The 22,636-nt window shown below is 41.6% G+C and overlaps 1 protein-coding gene across 5 annotated transcripts in view; it reads right to left on the bottom strand.

Moving 5' to 3' along the window:
- Window positions 1–16,438, bottom strand: part of CAB39L (calcium binding protein 39 like) — a 43,908-nt gene extending 27,470 nt beyond the window's left edge. The window contains exons 1-3 of one of the 5 annotated variants that reach the window (XM_059839007.1): window positions 16,279–16,438; window positions 15,841–16,065; window positions 6,780–6,928 (exon numbers count right to left, since the gene is read on the bottom strand). In XM_059839007.1, the coding sequence (XP_059694990.1) occupies window positions 6,780–6,881 (102 nt within the window). In that variant the 5' untranslated portion in view covers window positions 6,882–6,928; window positions 15,841–16,065; window positions 16,279–16,438. Of the gene's footprint in view, window positions 1–2,160; window positions 2,369–6,779; window positions 6,929–15,084; window positions 15,283–15,840; window positions 16,218–16,278 lie in introns of those variants that run through there. The other 4 variants (XM_059839008.1, XM_059839006.1, XM_059839009.1 and 1 more) reach the window with 4 other exon arrangements.
- Between the last annotated feature and the right edge of the window lie 6,198 nt (window positions 16,439–22,636).

Genomic DNA, 22,636 nt, shown 5'->3' with positions numbered 1-22,636 from the left:
ACAATTTCATGAAATAGCAAAGCATTTCAGCCATTTGCCTCACTCTTGCAATTAGGCACAATCTTACTTCCAGCAGATTTTCCTTTAATCCCTTAGGTACGAGTCCTTTCCATCATGACTGAATTTATGCCATTATATTTAGACAGGCTCTTGTGAATAGAGAGGAAAAAAGGAGGAAAGGAGAAAACTAAACACACAATCCTAAACAGAACAGCTTATACATAGACATACTAATGTCTAAAGTGGGATAGTCAAAAGTGGCAGGTAGGGACAAAAAAGTGAGAATGAAATGCAAGCTGATTCCCAACACACTCATGAGTTTAGTGTTTGCATTGCTGTCCCTACACAGATGTCAGGATGTCAACCTCCTGAGCCAAGTTTCTGGTCTTTCCAATGAATCTCTTTCCAACAAGAACTGACTCTGCAACCACAGAGTGTAGTTTATAATGGCCATCAACCCACAAGAGGTTTTTGGGTGCATTTTGAAAGACCGGAGTTTGTGTAAATGTTGAAATCTAACAATCCTTGGGTTACTCTGCCAACCCTGCTGGACTAGGTGATCTACAACAGCCTTGGAGATGGAAAACAGACAGTTTAGACAAGCCTGCATAACTTCTCTGTGTTAAATTATAAACACGTTCAACATCACCTCCTTGTAAAGATGATTTTTTGTCAGTATTTATGTGTCTTTCTAAACCTACCAACAGCCTCAACCAGAGCTAGAAATTTTAAAAGTTGAAGATTGTTGTCTCACTTTATTTTCCTCACAGATCAAAGTTTTGTCACTGTTGACATAACGGGAACATAACACAAAGAAAGGAGCTTAGGGAAAACTGATTCCCTGAAATTCTATATGAAAAAATCTTCCCTGAAAGACTGATTGATCTTCAAGAGTGGGATAGGCTGTGGAGGGGAGAGCCACAAGAATATGGCAAATAGACACATGCAGGTTCTGTTTGTGTACCTAGCACATTTCCAGGTCCAAAATCTCTCCATAAACTGTTTCTCTCTTGCACAGCAGCAGACAGTAACACACAGAGATGCCTGCCAGTGCAATGTTAAATACTCCAATGTGTGATTCAGTGATCTGCCAGTACTCCATGCTATATATTGCAACTGAAAGCATAAAGCTCCTTGATTCGGTCTTATCTGGTTTAAAAATATTCTCACTGTGTGATTCAAACCAATTTTTCTCCCAAAAAGCAGTGCCAATGCAGCTCTCTCTACATGTGACTGTAAGGATTCCCAAGAAAAGCCATTAGCAGAATCTGAATCAACCACGTAACTTCAGGATCACCCCAGCTGACTTATTCTTGATGCAATTTCATGCTGAATGGATCTACAGGAACAAACTGTGGGTATTTTGGATCAGGAGGCCTGACACCTGTCATTTAGCAAAACATTATAGACCTGTACTCAAGGAAGCTGGCAAAGACAATTTGGGCAAGCAAGCACAGCAGGGAAACGCCTTTTAAAAGGATGTATGATCAAATGGACAAAACAGGTTTGCCCGACACCTTTCCCACTGTTAAGGCTGCACTTAAGACAGAACTAAAGGTTCTGAAGGTCCTTAAAAAATAAAAGCAACCAGAAGAGACAGGTTTAAACTCTTGGCACTAGAACCTGATAGTATCTGGAGTTTCTCCCACCTCTAAAGCAATAACAGGCCTTAGCAGAACAGGGAAGCTGAAACATGAAACGCTCCACAAAACCCCAAGACACACAGAGCTAGGGGGAAGTGGTGCCAAACCCTTCTTATCTCATTCCCTTGGTTTCAGTGTGCAGCAATGAAATGGAAAGCAATTTTGCAACTGGCTCTGGCAGCTGCAGAATCGCATCCTTGGGTATTCGCATTCCCAGCAGTCACGCAACTGTTCTTCCACACAAATGCACACAGAGCCCTCCACATGCACCTCATCTCACACACCAGTCCCCAGAGCTCTACCAACGCAGCAGCCAGCAAGGTGAACAGCAGCCAGGAATGGCTTCCTTGTTGCTATGTAAAAAAGCAGGATTTATTGATAGGAGTATTTGTTCCAGTTATCTTGAAGTCTTTTAATTGTAACCTTAATAAAATGCTGCTCTCCTGACCCTTCTGAATAGCACCAAATTTGTTACAGCACCTGGAGATGAAAGAGAGGACAGATTGCAGTGACCTACCTGAAGGAGCAGTCTTGTTAGAGAGATTTAAGTGGAAGGGGCAGGAGCGCGACACTTCAGGTTATTTTTACATCTCGCTTCACTATGCTTCTGAGCACTGACTAAAGGCACTGCAGCCTGCAGTTCTGCCCTGACAGGAAAGCACTCAGCACAGTGCTCTCAACCTGCTCTAACGCATTTGGGTTCATCTTCCACAATAAACCCTTGCCTTGGATCAGCTATACCAGAAACTGCAAATTTTTCAGCCCATCTAGACCACATGCAAAGATTAGACCAAGTCTCAACCAACCTCAGATCCGTTTGCTGCACTAAATTAAAAGCCTGTGACACTTGGAAGGCTTTTGCTGCAGGGCAGGTTCAGAAAATGTTACCAAACCTGTAGGCACCACAGATGGCACTGAGTCAGGCTGCCGCACCCCAAGGTGTTTGGTTAGCAGCAGAAGGGCGATGTGCTCAAGGACGTCCTTCAGTGACAAACTGGATGCCACCCGCACTGCTTTGTGCTGACTGAGCTCAGCAGCTGAACACAAGGCTTGGAGAAGTCAGGATGTCACACCCCGTTTTTTCTGAGGTTGGTCAGGCACCCTTTCTATCAATGTTCCTTTACAATATTCATCCACAAAGACACGGTGACACACCAGTAATAAATGAAGCAGTGTGACCAGGGTGTCACATGCTGTCCACTCTTCCTCAGGTTCAACAGCTATGACCTCTTGGTATCAACTCTTCTCTTCATCCCTATTTACATGCATCCTCCAAATGCCATTGAGTTTGTCTCAGAAAGAAGGAAGAGAGCCTAAGCTCTGAAGGCTTTCCTTCCTACATATTTAAATACTTTCCTGCTTTTCTAGGTAGTTCCAGAGTGGACATTTCTCATTAAATTCAATGACTGATTGGTTCTATATAACTGAGAGAAATTGTAATGACATTTATACAATACTGCAATAAAACTTAATTAATTGTTCTTCACCACATCAAAGCCCAAAGAGAACATCAGCAATTGTATATGTTCAAAGAACACCTTATTTCATTTCAGATGTTGGAAAAGAGGAGGATTGTTGATAAAGAACATTTTAGTCCACTTTATCAGCTCTGTCTTACCCTACTTAATCTCCCAATTATTGCATTAAATTTGCCAGTGCTGAAATCCCTTCAAAATAGAGATTATTTTTAAAAAATTTGTAGAAGCAAGGTGTTAGAAAGAGCACTTTGGAAGAAAAGGAGCCAGATGTGCTGCCTTCTTAATCTGTGGTCTATCAACCATCAAAATGTAGCTGAGAAGATGGCAAAGGTTTAAGCACGCATATATCCATGCAAGCAAACAAACAAGAAAGCCCACATAAAAAAGTAAGAACCAAACATAAAAACTTGGCCTGCTTTTTCGTTGGGAGTGATTAATAAGCATCAGAAAGCACTATGGCAACACAACACACATTAATAGTTTAAAAAAAAATTAGACACGTGGAGAAAGTGGGTCAGATTCAATCCTTATCTAAGGAGACAGATGCTAGTGCAGTCACTCGAGTTTAGTTAAAGCTTGAATGGGTACTATTCCATGAGTAACAAAAAGCACCATGAAGGAAGAGTGCAAACCTCTGCATATTATGTGTGCATATGTAAATGCATCAGAAAAGATGTATAATTTCCTTTACACTTACAACTGGCTTCTCTGCATCCTGTCTAGCAAGTTATATCCTCCACCCTCTTCCCATTACCTGGGAAGTCATAACTGCTCTGCTGCAAAGTTCCCTCTACCTGTGCACTGCATAGCTTGGCAAGAATGATCCTTTCTACATTATTTAAAAGCATCCCCTCTAAGACACAGATGTCTCCTGCTGAAAGTTGCACAAAGTTGTATTAGAAGCATCAAACCCCTCTCTGTATGACCTTGTGCCCTCCTGGCTGCCCACAGCATCTTCACCTCATACGATTTCTCAGCTGGAAAGGAAAGGAGGTTCTCTGCCAGCCCTGCAGTTAATTCAGGCTTTGTCCCACTTCTCTGCCAATTCTGCCTGTATTAGCAGCTTTTAGCTGTCTCAACCCACATACCACATTGGCTGTACCACAATAACAGCTTAATTGTCACAGGATAAATCTTCTTGTTTAAGCATCTGAAGCAAGTCCTAGTTGGAAACAACTCTGCACGCAAAATCAGGGATGCTCTGGAGTTGTACCCTGGAAGTGCTGGGAACCTTGGTTTTATGGTGAGGCATAACAATATTCTTTTACTTCTTACAGCAGACTAGGAGCTAGAAATCTGAAAAATTGGACAGCCCTGAGTCACAAACTTCTCAGGTCACAGGGCTACAGGGTCCAAACCCAGCTCCGAGACATCCAGGGTCTCTGGCTCTTGCAGCAGATAAATCTCTAGGCCCTATCATGAAAGTTTGCAAATTTCTTCTCCCTCCAGAAATCAAACTGGAGATAAAGTTAAAAACCTTGCTAGGTTTTCAAGAGCACAGAGTTCAGCACTGTGCTTTGTTTCTCTTTGCTTTTGTTTTCAGTTCCATTTCTCCAATCATTCTCATGAAAAGACATTACTCATTAGCATTACTGAGTATATTTTGAAAACCTGTCAGCCACTAAAAGTCTTCCCATTGTCTTTTCTTCTCCAACTCAAACTGCAAACAACTCTTAGAAATGGCATCACTAAGTTCACAAACCTGAATGGATAGCAGCAGGTGTGATTGGGCTGGGTGGTTTTGCAAGAGCTATTTTTCCTGCCAGTTTTTAAAGTTTATCACCATCTCAGTAGTAAAGACAGTCCTTATGATTTACTTCCATAAACTCAGGAGAATAAATTTAGCTATTTTCATTAACAAGTATTTATTTCAGGACAGCTCAGTGGAACACTTTAGATGAAAGGCAGAACTGCCAAGGAGTCTCTAACCTTTCCTTCTGCAAGGAAAAGGACATTATGTGCTTCCTTGACATTACAGTACAAAGCCCTGAGTAAACAGGCCACATAAGCTTAAACCAATGCAAAAAAGGCTTTCCTCACCTCCTGCATTGCTGTTAAGGGACTGCCTTGTCCCTCTCTCTCCTCTCCCTCGATCACCCCCATTCAGCCCAGGAACAGCCTCTACCCCATAGCAATGAAGTACACAAAACTAAGTGAAAATCAGTCTCTTCCTGTAAAATAGGCACCACTGAGTTCATGAGATGTTTCCATTCTAATATGCCAGGGAAACATTCAGTATCTTTTGCTCTGTGAGGAAAACACACACCAGCTGTTCTGACTTTCACGAAAAATTTACATTGAGCACTCAGTTTTCTAAGAAGTCTGAATTTCTCCTTGTCACTGACACCCAAATATACAAACCAGCTCAAGGCCAAAAATTCTCAAAACCACAACCCTGAGGAGTCACTCAGCAAAGCAGATCAAAAAGAAATCCAAGTATGGAACTTCTGCTTTGAAAGTCTTCTTTAATCAGGCTCCAAAGGATGAATTCAGCAGGGCAGAACACATTCTGTTGATTTATTTAGTTACTTATTTTATGTTTTAGTTCAGAGTCAAATTCTCTCTGTCCTCAGGTTACTGAAGGTATTTCAGAATGAAACATCAGATACCAGAGACCTCCCAGAAATCCATGTGACTTACCTTACGTAATTAACACACTCTGAGCTACTTGCTTTGAACCAAAAAGTTTCAAGAGGATTTTACTAAGGGTGCAAAGGGCTCCATGCCTACTTTCTGGGTTGGGTTTGTTTTCATACAACTTCCTGCACAAGGTGGGGGAAGCACAACATGCACGCATGCAGACATCAGCTCCATGGAAAATAGATCAGTGTTCCTTAGCAGCTATTTCTGTTTCCACTGACAATCACTTTTAACTTAAAGTTAGTATGTTGTCTAGCTTAAAGTTAGTCTGTCAACTAAAACCATATATTTCTACTACAGCTATAGTGTAGAGGGCCAGAGTCTCAGATGCAAAAAATAAAAAATTTAAAAAAAAATTTAAAAAATTTATACAAGCTCAAATTCCTAACTGGGAGGATCTTGTTTGTTGTGTTGTACCTATCAAGTAGTCCCTGGAAAAGCAGCAAAAGTAACTCGAGGCTGTGTCATGGAATTAGAAGAGAGCAGTAATATTAGCAAAAGCTTAGCACTATAAATAGCAAATGAGTAGCACAGCTCTTTTAAGAAGCACTGGCACCCAGAACATTAGAAAGGATGAACAGAGTGAGATCTCTTTCATACACATCTGGACACATACAGCTTTCCTGGTTTCTGGAAACAGCGTGCATCAGAAGCAGAGTTTTTCTCTGTGGGTACCTACACAGAGGTTATCCTGTTAACACCATTAACAGTACAATAGTTTTCACACAGCCTTCCAAGCTGTTTTGCTAGATTCATCACTGTTTAAAGTAGTGGGAGATCACCCTTTGTTTTGGCTGAGGCTCCTGGATCTCAGCATTTTCTGTCTGAGCCCCAGATTTTATGTATTTTATTTATGCAAAAGCCCCCTGATTTCAGCAGAACCATTCAAACACACAGCTACATCCACAGGCAAGCACTCGCAGAATCAGGGCAGTGACCAAACACAATGTTATTCCCTTTATTCTGCTGTTCTCCCAGCATAAAAACCTTATTGGTCTTCTATAAAATTACCGCATACCTTGTCTGTCTTTTTTTCTTGTTTCTCCAATATGGCCATGTTTTCTTTCAGAACTTTCACAATCTCAGCAGGATTTTTGTGCGATTTACTAAACAAAGGCATGGTCTTCCTTCACCTGGATTTCTTCCTTCAGGATAGAAGAGGACTGCCTTAAATCAAACAACAAGCAAAAACAGCTTTTAGGGTTTATACCAAAACGCAATAAAAACACACACAGACACTATGAACAAGAAAAGGTTGCACCTCAGGCACTACATTTTCCTTCAGCCACCCAGGGGAGCAGTGAAAGTTCTCATGTGTAGTTCTTGCAAGTTCATTGAGGATTCACAAGCCACTGTTAGAGCACGAAAAGCAACTACTCAGCACCTGCACAGGAGCTGGATGCTTCCTGCAGGAAGCTCTGACCTACAAGTCAGCACCCCAGCAAGTCCATGCCCATGTCCAATACATGTACACTGCCAGATGTGCAGTGTCCATGTATTTTGGACACTGCACATCTGGCAGGCTCCACTAGATTTCACATTTGGGTTTCTGTCAGACTTCACCTGCTCCATCACAGTGCAGAAAAATCAACTGCAGGTGCCAGCACACCAAAAGCACCTTTTGTTCAAAGCATTGCAAAATGGAGTCCCAGCTTCTCTGCCACCTCTCCATCTTCTTCTGTTGCTTTGCTTTGTCAGCCTAGGGGACCTTGAGAGGAAATGGTTTAAGCTATCCCCTAAGTCTGACAGACTTCAAGAATCTGTGGGTCAGATCTCACTTGTGTAGAACATTGCCTGAGTTAAATAAAGAACCGAGGATCACACAATAAAAACACAAACATATTCATTACAGTTAAATGACAGACTGAGCATTTTAATGAAAATGGATTGTTTGTTTAATTTGAAACCTTCTTCTGTACAGTGAGAAAGGCAAATACTACATCACTGTATTTATATATGAAAGAAACCAAGTAGCTCAGTTTCTACTTAGGCTGTGAATTTTTATGGGTTTTGCTGAGGGTCCAATACAAAGATCTATTGAAGTCAATGACTGACAACAGATGGGAATATGTTCTGGTTAGAAGTTCAGCACTGTTCTGGACTGCATTCCAGTTTGTACAATAAAAAGGAGATAAAAAGGGGAGAAAAAAAATAACAAAAAAGCAAAAAATAATCTCAAACTTTCATCTCCTTCCACAACAAAAGAAAAACATCACAATTCCTCCACACACACATTTGTAAAATTAGTTGTGAAAACACAAATACACACAGAAACCACTTCAATCCCATTATTCTCCAACATTTGCTGTTAAAAAAAGCTTTATATGAGAGGTTTCAAATGAGAGAACTAAAGAAGCACAATGCACACAGTGTAAAGAAAACCCAGTGGTGCCAAAGAACCAACTCCTCTCATGCTTCATTGTTACTACGGGCACACCAGAGTCCATCAGGAAATACGATCCCATTTGAGCCATACATCCATGTGTTACTAATCCCCAAATAACCTATGGAATTAATACCCAGATTAGGCATACATTCTATTGGAACTATAAATAGTAACCATATAAAACAGCCAAGTACAAAATGAATTCAAACTTTAGAAGGAAAATCTATACAGACTTTGTCCTAATATCTTATTTAAAATCATTTCAAAACACTTCTGCAGAGTATCTTTACAAGAAGAGTTTCTATGACACACAGGAAATATTTTTTAATGTCTTATTTAAACCAAAAGTTCTTTTACAGTGTCCAAAATAGGTGAATTTGTATATAGCTTCTCATTTGTTGCTAGGTCAGTTTTACAGGGATATTTTCACATTCAGTGCCTGAAACCTCACCACTTTTGAGTTCCCATTTTCAAGCTCCTCACAGTCCTGTTCAAACTCATTTTTATTTCTCCAGTTTTTGCTACAAGACCTTCACTCCTCAGCTGAGCTCCCAGCTGCAGAGTCCTGCTCCCATGCAGCTCAGAGGTGCCAGTTTTGGCAGCACCAGTCACCAGAGCAGAGTCCCACCTCAGCCTGACAAGGTGCAAGGTGCACTAACAAGTCACCCTTTGGGCACACACAAGCACTGGCAAAGACTGTGAAGCCAGTATTACATAATCCAGTTGTTTAGATGCTGCTAGCAAGCACCAAGCACTCCGTAATCCCAAATGTGGTGCGAATAGAAGATTAATAATTCACAATACTCTTTGAGAAGGACCTGATTCTGCATGTTTTTATTATCCTGAAGGCATGGTATGAGGATGTGATGGTGCAAGAGACAGAGAGTCTGAAATCAGGAGCTTAACAGGCAAGTTGTATTTCAGAAAAAAATTCTTTTCATCCAGGCTGGGGTAGGTATATTCAGATTGCTAAAGTCATCCCTTCATCTTTTCCTCTCAGAAGTCTTCACACAACGAAAAGAAAGGGGGGAGATGAATTGATTTTTTAAATTAAGTACTCATGAGCTGGAGGTTCTGAGATTTTTTAAAAATGAAGTTCACATTTCTAACAGAAATGCTGACAATAAACTATTATTTCCTCTCAAAAAGTAACTTACATGGCTGTCTAGAGTAATGTGTCTGTATTTCAAATAATCACTAATTTTGCCATAGAACCAGCACTTTTCCACTGCATAGCTCCAGTATCACCAGCAAGTCACCAGAGCATTGCTCTGTGATAAAACACCATTTTTTCCCACTACATACCCTACCAGCAGCTTAATCACAACAGCAAAAACACCAATAATAGGGCAGGAAGAGACTCAAGAAACTGTTTAATTCATTGCTCTGTTGAACAGAGCCAAGTCTCTGCATTACTTCATAAGATACAAAGTTTTAGATACAAAACAAAGGGGGAAGAGCCACAGATGTGCATGAAATAACACTTTTGGATTTATCCCTTCTCAGGATACAGTTTTTAACCCGGCAAAAGACTCCATCAACTCCAGAAAATACATACTGGCAGCTGCAGAACCTTTTGGTTGCCCATGCAGGACTCTTCTAGGAGTATATGTGCTGTTTACAACTACAGGCAGAAGCACGTGGGGGTAAAGTCACTCTGCTGAGATTTGGGAGTTGTATTCCTTAGCCTTATGGCTGGCTATCCAAAAAGGCAAGTGGCAAAACAAGGACTCCTCTCCTCCAGCTTTTCTCCCCATGACTGGAGTTTCCAGAATCAAAGAAAGCACAAGCTCTTATTAAAGAAGCTTTTATCACAGCTGGGCATTTCTGTCCTGTCCTCCTCTTTGTACCAGCTCTCTAAGCTTTTTCTTAGAAGGTCTTCTGTTCAGTAGAGGAACTAATTTGGTTTAGAGGCCCTATTATTTACATCACTTATTTTCAGTATGTTTTTTGGAACTTGGTTTTTTGGTTTTTTTTTTTTTTCCCAGGCATCTATCTAGTCCTCTGTCAAGTTTGCTTGAAATTTCACAGTAAATTCAAAAGTTACCATGAGAAGAGAATTGGGATGAGAAATGGACAGTGTGAACACATAACTTCAGTCTAAAAATAACTGAAAAACTAAGAAGAATGACAACCAAAAAAATGCAACACAGGCTCACCAAAGTTAGCTCATACTACAATCCCTTATAAATATATTTTAAACAGAGAAAACAGAGCAGAATCCATGGAAATGCACCAATTTGAATATAGTACCAAAAAATTAGCTGAAGAAGAAAATTATTGTGTCATCTGACTGAGAAGGCAAGAGCAATCTGTAGATGGGATCATATTTAGAGAGGCATAGGAATTAAGAGCCTATCCAAAAATTGTGGTGACTGAAAACAGAAAGATATTATCAACACATAACAGGACTGGAATATCATTACCTGGAAAACTGGATGGAGTCAAGAACAAAGGTAATAAAAACGGGATAAAAGTTAAGAGCAGAAAGTATCAGATATTGCTGAATGGTAGGTGAGACACATTTGGTAGATGTTCCAGATCCCCAGAAACATTCAAGATCAGATTGGACAGGACTCTGAGTAACCTGATCTAGTTGAAGACTTCCATGATAGAGGGAATTGGATTAGACGACCTTTAAAGGTTCCTTCCAACCCAAACCATTCTAAGAATATCTGCTCCAAGCTGACGACTTACCATGAGAAATGATGAAAACAAGCAGCTGGTGACATATTCAAACACACAAGTATTTTACAGATGTGAGAAAGACAGATGCAAATCTGTGATGAATCACAAAAATAATGGTCAGTAGAAATCCAAGGGCATCTATGCCTTTGTACACAGTGTTGATAGACCTTCATACAGAACACTGCAGACCAGAGTCAAGTAGAATCAACAGAGGTTAGAGTGGGTGGAGAGAAGCACACTGGATGGCCAGAAAAATGGGAAGACCAGTATGTCTTGGAGGCTAAAAGTGCTCACCTTCATAAGTTTAGAATAAAAATACAGGAAAGCTGAAAAAGTTATTTCAGCTTAAATAACAACAAACTTTATTTATGCAGAAGCAAATGGCTAAAAACTGCTGATGTATAAACCTCAGCTGGAAATGTAAAGGTTTCCACCCATTGGAGCTTTGAGGTTTTGAAATGACCTAATCTACCAGGCACACTACAGAGCATCTGTTCATAAATTTTTGACACTGCTGTCTGGCAGCAAGGGACAGGACTGAATGAACCCCTTTCTTTCCCACTTTCTAGGAAAATTTTTTCCATCTAATGGTTATTCAACATATGTTTTCATACCATCAAAAATGGATTGTGGACACTCCTGAACTCATAATGGAGAACTAGCCAACTTGTGAAACATTTAGTTTTGATGATGTTATTTCACCAGTGCTCTTGAGAGAAGCTTATGAGACCAAGGAAAGAAACAGCTGTATCTTACCAGACCAACTCTCCTGGTCTCAGAGACTGTCTCTCCCAGTCATGAGGAAAATGCCTTGGCAGTGCTGTAGGAGGAAATGAAGTTTCCTAAGCCTGCTGTTTCCATCAGTGCGAACATGACATTTCAGACACCAGAGTTGGAGTGTCCAGCACATTTTAGAAACTCTACTTTTACAAAAATACTTTCACGGAATACCATTCCATCTTTGTTTGGGAGAAAAAAATGCCACTGATTTTATGTTAGATAAGCCATAGAAACACCAAAAGGAAACAATAATGAACCACTTTCTAAATGTCAGCCTGTTTCTATTCAAGTCAGGAAAAAAGGGAAAAAAAACCCACACAGACCAAAGCAGTGAATTGAATCCAGAGCTGGATGTGGTTTACAAGACATGACTTTTAGGGTGTTCAGTAGCTTGTCAAAGTTAACATCCCTTCATATTCAGGGCACACAGTCTCTCAGAGGTCTCCAACTCTACACACATTCAACAAAGATAGAAAACACAATTTCAGAAAACCTATCTACCTGCTTTTATCCTGTCTCCTCTGCAAAGGGAGAAGATGAAACACAGAGAGATGACAAGACTTACCCAAGGCCACATACAAAAAAAAAAAACAGTGGCTGTGTCAGGAATGCAACCTAGATCATGTGACAACAAAGCCGACACTTTATCAGACTTCAAAATATCTCTTCTGCCAGTTTATCTGCTCATAAAGAGAATGTACTAAAAAAAATTTAGCACAGCTATGAAGTACAGAAAGAGATCTAGTTCTGATTGTAGGCACTCTCCACAATTTCTCTGCTTTTAAGTCAAATACTTCCTCAAAATATTATAGTGCAACTGAACTTGTAAGCACAATGAAAAATGCACACAGCAACACCACTCTGCTCAGCAGCCCATCCCACTATGAAGTGACTCAGTGAAGCAGCTCAGTAACAAAGGCTTCTTCCTGACCACAAAAGCAAGAATGGAAGAGAGCACGTGAGCCCATCTGTGCACTCTTTGCAGATGCTCCTCTGGACAAAACATTTGGTCTTCAAAAATAAATGAGAAAAAAATTTTTCCTTCCCATGGAGTATCAGACATTTGTCTTGCCTTAGCTCCCAACCTTCACCAAGTTATTGAAGAGAATCAATCCATTTCAATAACTCATATTGTGTGAGAGTTTGTGGAATGGAAAGATCTTCATTTCCCAGTCACTGCAGCATGCCTATGACCCACATAGTCCTGGTCCCGAGTTAGCACACTTTCTTCATCATTTTGTCTAATTCAGTCTCCACATAATGGAAGAGGTCCTCATTTCTCCCTCCTGCCATATTTGAGAAAGCTGTTGCAATGACAGAGCAATGTCCTCAAACCAGGAGATGGAAGCCCCCCTGTGTGGTGAGCACCCAGAGAAGCCCAGTTTGTCCTTTCACCCTCCCCAGTGCAGTCCCCTCACACAATCCATGTTTTACTTGATATGCAGAAGGAATCCAGGCTATGGAACAAGCAACTACTCTGCAAATTCTCAACGAGTTGCAGATTTTGGAAGGTGCACTGCAAATGAGACAAAAGATTAACAGAAGATGGGACAGTTTTATGGTTAGGGTGAATGGATGCCATCTCTGCTTCACAACTTGATTTTTCCAAAAACTCAAGAACTTACTCATCATAAGCCTTGATGTTGCCTACTTGTTGCATTACCTGAAATGCAGATGGATATTAGCTGAAACTTCACCTGAACACACAAAACATCACAGTAATGCCTACCATCACCACAAATGTCACTTTTTTAGCAGATGGTAAGCATCCTGAAGATCAGACATGGAAAAGAAGTATGCAGCTCTGCCCTTAATCTGATCACCTCTACGGAATGAGAATAATAATATCACACCATTGCTCAATACTGTTACGAAACTGAAGGCACTCACAGTGATGCTCCACTCAAGTGCTATGGTGCAGCTCAATGGAAGCACTTAAAAAAATTATTCACTCTTTTTAACTGAGTGCTTGAATGCCACTTTAGTAAAAAAACAAGGAAAAAAAAAACCCTATATGTACAGTCTTTCAGCAAACACAGGGGATAAAATGAAACACCAAAAAGCAATCTGGTCACTGAGGCAATCTATTTTGAGAGATGCTTTGTTCTATGATGGTGACATGCTCCACATGTATTCACATCCCTACAGCCTCTGTGGGAGCCATTCAGCTGTTGCAGGGCCACATGGAGAGCAAGGTCAGGGAAGTGACCCAGGTTAACAGGAAATAGCCTGCTGGGGGAAAAAAAAGGTCACACTGGTTTCCAGTCCAGTTCTGCCCAGATACAGTCTAGGGCTGTACCAGCACAAGAGGGAAAGAAGGGCATGGGAGAAGGGTAGGGCTGCTGGACCAGATGCTACAGCTCAGATGTTCACCAATCATACCCAGAATGAGGCAGTGATGACCATAAAGGGGGTATAAATGTGTGGCAATACAAACAAAACACTAATCATACTATAGTTTGTGTTGGAAGGAACCATAACGATCATCTGGTTCAAAGCCCCCTGCCATGGGCAAAGACACCTTCCACTAGACCAGGCTGCAGAGAGCCCCATCCAACCTGGCCTTGAACATTTCCAGGGATGGAGCGTTCACAACTTCTCTCAGCATCCTGTCCCAGTCTCACCACCCTCACCATAAAAAATTCCTTTTTAATACCTAATCTAAATCTATCATGAGTAGGGTACAGAGAACAGAATTGAAGTTAAGGACATTATGCTACCTTGTGTCCTTCTATTGGAAGTCTTATGTTTTCACATACATCATCATCATCATCATCATCATCATCATCATCATCATTACTATTACTATTGTTGCTGTTGTTGTTGTTGTTATTGTTGTTTTACAAAACAGCATTTGCACACTGCCATGCCAGGTAACATTCAGACTCTCACCCATGCAGAAATGGCATCCTGTGGCACCCCACTCACACCACCATCATTTATCTGTATCACAGGATTACATAGGTTCTCCCAATCATGCTAATGAACTAGCTAGAAGTGGTAGGTTATTACTTCACATTCAATAAAACTAGATATATACCAGAGGTTTTACAGCCACCAAATTTGCAGGATTGATGAGTCAAGAATATTTGGAATCCCAATTTGCATTTGCTACCACAGAGACCTTTAAAGCCTAAAAGATTAAGAATTCAATTCCATGCCTAACTGTAGTCCATAGCAAAACTCCCACAAACTCAGTCATGCAGAAAGAGCTCTCTTAACAAACGTCTCTGAAGTACACACAATTCTAACAGAAGAGCCCTTAACAGCCTTTCATTTACTTAAGTAAAAGGAAAACCAAGTTAAATATCCATTTCTAGTAGGAATAGTATCTGTAGAAATAATGGAAACTGGTAACATAATTTAAATAACACAAGCAGCAGCCAAGAGGGAATAGGACTTCCTCTAAATTCATTAGTGAGGAAGATGGATACTATTTTTGTATTTGGTCCAATATTACAAAACTTACCTCTCTACACAGCATTCACTTGATCAAGTCCGTAGCAAGTCTGCTGTGTTACTTTCAATAGCTTTGTAATGGATTAAAATAATTCTCTATAGCAGTAATTTCACTTCACTCATAATATTAGCCCAAGAAAGAGCCTTTGCTCTTAAGAAAGACCCCAACTTCCCTTAAGCTCCATTCTAGTTCTGCCTGATAAAGACTTTATGAATCGCCCACGGCACAGAGTAAGTAATTCAAGTGGACAGGACCTATCGGCTGCAAACGAGGAGCTGGGACATCTACATCGGCTGTTCCTTGGGGCAATTCACACGCGCGCTCATCTTCCCTTCATCGCCTTCCTTCCCCCTGCCTTATGCAAGTGGCCACGCTCTCATTCCTCTGCATCTCAAGAGCCAGTCCGCAGCTGCAGGCAGCCCGCGGAGAGGAGCAGGAGAAATGATATATTGCAGATATTTTATTTTTGGAAACCACACTGTAAATAAAGCCATTTCCAGAGATATTCCATGGACACGGAGTGCTTGGTCGCAGAGCCAGCGCCTTATGTAACAGGAGGAGCATTGTTTAGGGTTGCCTGCGTTAAAGAGCCACTCCTGGTAACACAGTTTACAAAGCTATAAAAAGCTACCAGCCTAACTATCGGGAACAAGCAGGCAAGCGGTTTGTTACCAAATGGCTGGTGCTAGCTGGAAAAAAAGGAAAGTTTCATTAAATCCCTCAACTTTCCGTGGCTCGGAGGACATCACCTCGGCTGACACTTACCGTGAGTGGGAAGCTGGGGGCTCCTAGGCAGCCGAGCGCAGCCCCATGGCCAGGTGCTGAAGACAGCTCTGCCGCCTCCCTGCAGCCCGCGCCGCCAGCAGCCGCCTTCAGTGATCTTCCATTTAATTCCGCTTTATTCCCCCCGCCGGTCGCGGACAAGTGGCAGAGCCCGGGGATCCCGCGATTCGGCCTCCCGCTCCTCTCCTGCCGGGCGGCCGTCAGCCTCTGGAAAAGCGTGAGCAGAAAGGATCACTTGGACATGCACAGGCGCTCACAAGCAGCTGTAAATTTCCACTCCCCGCTGCCTGCGGCTGGACTCCCGGCTCCTCGCTGTTCCTGCTCCGACGAGCTCTGTGCCTGGGTGTGCGTTTTCCCCCCACTGCCCTCCCCGCTTCCCACTCCCTCGCTCGTCTTGCTCACAGGCTCACACACACACACCCCCCAAACTCCACGTCAGAGGAACGCGTGGAAAAGCAAAGGATGAAGTGATCACTCCGCCGAGAGATTTCCCCAGGGTTAAGGGAGGACATGCGACAATTTCGCATCACTTCTGTAAGTTTCCATTCCTCTCCAAAGTCTGTCGGTGCCGGGGGAGGCATCGCTGACGGGTCCTCGCACCATCACGTGGCGTAGGCTGCTGGAATTAAATTATTCACCTTGCCGTCCTCCTAGGAATGCAAATAAGGGAGCCCAACAGCGGGTTGTTGTTACAAGATAATAAAAAAATCAACATGCTCACACACCACATCTTTCGGCAAAGTCCTGTCCAGAAAAGCTGCACATAAGCTGCTTCCTGCCTGACTACATATTACACACAAAGATCCAAATACTTTTCCACAATAATACTTGAGGGGATAAAAAACCCACACATCTGTAGTATACTTTGAGCAAAATTTAAATCCTGATGAAGAAAAACATTAGCCCAAAGTATTTTTTCAAAGGCTAATGTGATGGGGAAAAAATCATAAAGTATTCTGAAACAAGTACTACCAGCTATTATCAAGCGTACAAATACAGGAAAATGTAATTAAAGGAATTTTTAGTGATTCACTTTTCTCTCTCGGCAACTATTGTTTGGCAAGCGCCACACATTCCCAAAAGGAATGGCAAGTGCTGTCCCCTCTGCCCCCAGCTGTTAAGAGCAGGGAAAGAAGGATGCTTTACTATAGGTTCTTCAAGGTGGGATTCAAAATGTATCTTCATCTGGATCTTGGCTGAGTCCCAGCTGGGATGTGTGCCCAGCATGTCTTTCTGCCAAGCTCTCCAGCTTGGGGGGAAAACTTTACCTCCCATCACTTCTTCCTCAGGGCATAGCCTAGCTGAAGTCCTACATTATTAAAAATCATTTGCTCTGCTACATTTGCTTGGGGAGCTGATCTCAGAGTTAGCAGCGCTACAGTTGCATCAGACCTTGATTTAAGGCTCACCTGCAGTACCTATTCATGGCTCTACATTACAGGCAGCCAAAAGTGCATGAGAAACCTAATTTCTGAGGAATACAGATGAAACAGGCACCTTTTAAAGGGCTACCAGCCTTTGTTTGCAATGCCAGCTCCGAACTGAAACACACAGGAATATCCCAAATCCTCACTTTGAAGAGCCACTCACCTGTCACTCCTGGGCTCAGAGGCAGAAGCCACCTCTGCTCCCTTAACCTCCCTGCATTTGCTCCTGCCTTTGCACAGGAGGCACCAAGCCAACCTTAGATCAGCAGATTTGCACTCTCAACGTGCTTACCAGTAAAGCACGTCACCATTTCTGCTCACACTTTACCTACCAGATCATCAAGATACGGCAGCCCTGTGTTTTCGGACTGCCCTGAACAGCACTGGGAACAGGCATTAATTAGTGCTGCTCCCACTGCACCAGAAAGAACTGCAACAAGTGACACCAAGTGGCAATTTCTGCTCCAAACCCCTTGTGAAATAGTCTTCCAACACCGAATAAAAGCCTTCACATTAGCCACCACTGACCAGGTTTCCTCTCCAGGACACCTCCACAGAGAGCTCAGCAAGGGACACTGTGGACACCAAGCCCTGAATAGGATGAGCCACCCACCAAGCTCAGGAGGCACACGAACAACCTGCACAGATATGTTGCGGCAAGAAGGACTTGGGGAGAAAAACTGGCACTGGGCACCTCTATGTGGGTGCCCTGCTCTGTCCCAGCTGGGTGGGGAAGGGAAGGGGAGCTGAGCCTTGTGAGACCTTACCCCCACTCTGGCATTGGCCCTTTCTTTTTTATCGGATACCTCAGCCTTTGGATAAACTGTGAAAGTCAAACAATAAACACTCTACCCTTGGGCTTCTGCTGACAGCACTGGCTTTTCCTGAGGCAGCACAACAATCCAAGTGCATCACTGTTTAAAAACCCTGTGTGTTTTTAAGAGAGAAACTTATTTCCTCGACCTGTCCCAAGAAAAATTTTATCTTTTCTATCATAAATCCACCATCCCTTCAACGGGTACAACTTTTTGTTGTACCATGGAGTTCAACAGTGGTAGGTGTTACCCTGAAAATCAAACTATCGCAAAAAAAGATTGAAATATCACAACAAATGTGTTTTAGTTGCACATAAGGAGACCCAGTGGGGGTAATTTGTGTATCACTGTGCTCCATAAAATATTCACAGACCATTCTGTGTATCCCAGCTTTTTGGAAGCATAAGAAATTTATCTACAAAGTAACTATCCTTTGTTTCAGACTAAATATGCCTGTTTTCCTGATTCAGAGCAATAAATTGAATTTGAACTCAATTACAGTTCAACTTTTCCCATCTTCTACCTGAGGAAATCTTCTAGGGCTTTAATAGGAGCCCTCTGGAGAGCTGGAGAGCAAGAAACCCACCTGCCTCCATTCCTGCATTGCAGCAGAAGAAACTGCACAAAACAAGGTAGCTAAAGGGGCAGGGGAAAAAAAGATTCTCTGCTATTCCAATACTCTGTTTCATCTTAAGTAGAGTTAATTCTCAGATGACAGGAAAAGGCCCTGAACCATTCAATAGGAATTAAGCCATAATTACTCGGTGCTCTTATCTGTTTGTTGGGGGTTTTTGTTGCCAAGAGGTTATTAAATATTTCCAAAATATGTTTTCTTCAATTCTTAATTTGTAGCCATTTAAAATCTCAAATGATGTAATTATAAATAGACAAAAGATCTTTACAGTCCTAAAGTACATGGAAAAAAAATTTGCACTGCTAAAGTACTCCAGCTTCCACATATTTAAATTTCATTATATTTGTTTCCTTTAAAGAGGGCAGAGTCCTCAGGCTAAGGCATGGTTAAAGTACTTTTGAGAAATGTTTGTCCTCGCTTTCATAACTTAAAATCATTCCATCTAATAAAGACCAAAGGAAGAAAACCCCAGTTGATTTTTCCTGCCCTTACCATTCATCTTCTAATGTGGAAAAGAGAAATTAGGGAACTTCAACAGTGAGTGAAATTGCAATAAATGGCAGCAGCAGATGAAAAACACACCACATATATATATTAATTCTCCTTATTTAATCATCCATTCAAGTCTGTCTACCTCCTCTCAGATTACTTCCAGCATTCCAAAGCCCTAAGCAGCCTCTAATAATAATAACAACAACAACATCCTTCCTTCCCCCCAAATTGCTCAATGCCCCAGGCCATCAATACTCAGTTCTCCACAGCAACAGGTTTAGTTGTGTAATGCTGAATATCAAGAGGAGAAGCTTTAGCATACTAAAAAGATTCCCCCACCCTCCAAAACCTGGAACAAAGAACATCCCCCACAGGATTTCATGCTATTCTTACAAATCCCAAGATATCAACATTTTGATAGTTTGGCAGTTTATTGGGGTGGAGAGGAACTAAAAACAAGTAACTTATATAATCTACAGAGTAAAGCTGTTACACTGTAACTCAAAGCATTTAGCTTTACGGTAGAGCAATATAAAAAGTGCCCAACAACACTTCTAAAACCTCAAAAATAGGATGCTTTACAGTAACTTCATATTTCTGTGTTATTCTGTGAGTCCACAGACACTCAGTTTCTTCAGATCCCTGCAAGAGCACTGTCGCCACTTCAGATTAATGCAAATGAAATCTTCTTCGTGGAGCAGATCCCAAACACAGACACACAACACACACACTTTCTCTCTGTGTAATCTCAAAGGGACACAAGCTTGGAACTGAGCCTGTATACCAGTCCCCCCGAAACAGCTACCAGCACCAAAATGCAAATTAACATTTGGCTGCTCATCCAAATACAAAAAAAGGCCAAAAAAAGGGGGTACAGTCTACGGAGGGGCAGGTGGTTTTCCCCACAGCCATGTAAAAAGCAGCAAAGCTTCTGGCCTCTCTCGGGACTAGAAAATTGATATTCCTTCAGTGAAGTGTGGAAAACAGAGAGCAGCAAGATGCAGTGGCTGACCTGTAGCTGCATTTTAGCTGAAGTGAGTGGAAGGATTTAAATGGATGCTTTATATAAGCTACTCCTAAAAATGCAGACATGTCTTCAACGATTATGTTCCCCTCTTCTTCCTCCTAGCTCCCTCTAGCGCTTTTCAGGACATACGGCCTTTTCCCTCCTGATTTATTTAATGCAAATACAGTTGCTAAGATGATGTTTGGTTTCGTTGGGGTTTTGGGGGTTTTTAAGATCTGCAATAGCTCTTATAAACTGCTAATGAAATTTTACTGAATGTGTTATTCATATGTACAATCACTACAGAAACCAAGCACTGGCCTTTCTACAAGAAACTTTTGTATATTAATACTTTGTGTACAGGCCAGTGTATTTAAAAGTTAACTCATTTTAAAGGCATCCAGCTCCATCATTAGAGAAAGTCAACTAAAATTAATCCCTTTCCTTGAGCATTCCCACTCCCAAGTGCATTGTGTCTAAACAGAAGGTTACTACAGCCCAACAGCTGAAAAATATAACACATTAAAATTTTATGTCTGCCCTAAAGTGACTTATAAAATGTTAATTGTGCCCCTTATCTACTGTGTCCCAACATAAAACACAAATAAGAACTACACCTGCACTCCCACTTTTATGAGTGGAGGAACACAGCCTGATGACCACATCAGGCTTTTTACCTGCAGACTCATGCAAAGAGAAACTAGCCCCCCAAAATCTGTGACTGCCTGAAGAGCCAAGCAGGTATTTTTTAATAAAAATTAAAGCTTTCACCTCTCCAAACTGCTTCTATCCCAGTTCTGTACAGTCAATCACCTCAGTGGCCATGCATGTTTGTTTGTTTCTTTAAGGTCCATTCACAGAATTAAAAATAGGAAGAGGAAAGATCATTTCAAGAGGTGCAACAAAAAGGGCTTCGCTGAAGACCTAAAACCGCTCATCACGTGTGCCAATCTTGCAGTTTCCATAGCAGCACATTAAAAACACTTTTCTTCATGGAATTGAATTTTAAGTGTATAAAAGAATTAATCTGTGATCTCCCATTTCTGAAACAGTCAAACAATATTAATAGTGTTTAGTCTCCTTGAAAGTATTGAATTACTGATCTCCATACAACTTCATCAAGCACTTTTCTTAATGTTAAGCAGAACAGGGTACTGCAGGTTAAGACATCCCCTTCCACCAGGCTCACTAACCAAAAAGCTCTATTGATGTTCCCTACAACTTCCTTGCTGGTCAAAGACAACAGAGCTTTAAATCTCCTCAGAGTGCTTGAAGCTGAAAGCTGAAAGTTATTGCATATTCACTTCAGCAATGGTGATATGCTGTGAAAATGTTGGGCAGATACACTGCCCTTTGATGCCTATAATTTCTTGAAACACAATGTGTGACTGTTTCTGACAAGCTGGAAGGCACTTTGGGATTCAAGACTTTTCCTCTACTGACCACTACTACAGAAGGCTACAGCATTTTTCATTAGATACTTTCCAGATGACTTGCAGACAAACAAAATTAAGTTAAATTTAAAACACAAGTTAAATGCTCCTGTGAGGCACTCACTGTAACACCCAATTTAGTATGAGGAAAGTGAGGTGACACCAAGCAAACACCCAAAGGTGTGCACTCCAAAATATACTGTTAAAGAATACCAGGAGATAGGAATCATCATTCTGGATCAGACAAGGCTCCATAAAATCCCATCTCTAAGAGGGGCTGACACCAAGAGCAAAGTAGAAAAAGAAACATACGCCATAGGAAGGACTACTCTGCTCTTCTTCTGCTTCTGGCAATCAGCACCTTTGAGGTTTCCTGAAGCATCATCCAAAATCACCATGAAGAATAGTTACACACCTTTCACTTTAAAGATCCCAAAGGAGCACTATTCCCCTTCCAGGGGGATTCTTAAATCACTTCTGCATACTCAGATACAACAGATTGCTCTAGATTGCTTCTGACTTTCAAGACTGAGCAGCCAAGACAGCTCAGAGACTGTTATTTCCTGCGGATGAGGGACCAAACAAGACAATCTCCAGCATCAATTTATTGCATTCCAGTTAGTTCCTTCTTCAGGGCAGCAAAGCCAGGATTTACCTGCAGAACCATTGTGTTTTTCAAGTAGTCACCCCAAGACAAAAGAACAAGTACTACCAGAAAGTCCCATACAGAGGCATGGTGTTATACCCATGAAGATGAGTTCAGATATAAGAAGTGTCAGCTCCTATTTATGTCACACTATGTGGTCTTGGAAAAGCCACTTAGTCTCCCCACTGAAAAATTTATGCATTCAAAGCACCATAAGGTGCTTTGACACTACAGTGATGGAACCCAAACAAACACAGCAGGCAAAACCCAGCTTACTTGTGTCCTTTTCCTGCAGACTGGGATCACAGTCTGGAAGTTTGTGTGA

This window comes from Haemorhous mexicanus, chromosome 2 (assembly GCF_027477595.1).
Source record: "Haemorhous mexicanus isolate bHaeMex1 chromosome 2, bHaeMex1.pri, whole genome shotgun sequence".
NCBI classification, from domain to species: Eukaryota; Metazoa; Chordata; class Aves; order Passeriformes; family Fringillidae; genus Haemorhous; species Haemorhous mexicanus.
Note: the sequence above shows the minus strand (reverse complement) of the source record. Positions and strands in the feature narration are given on the sequence as shown.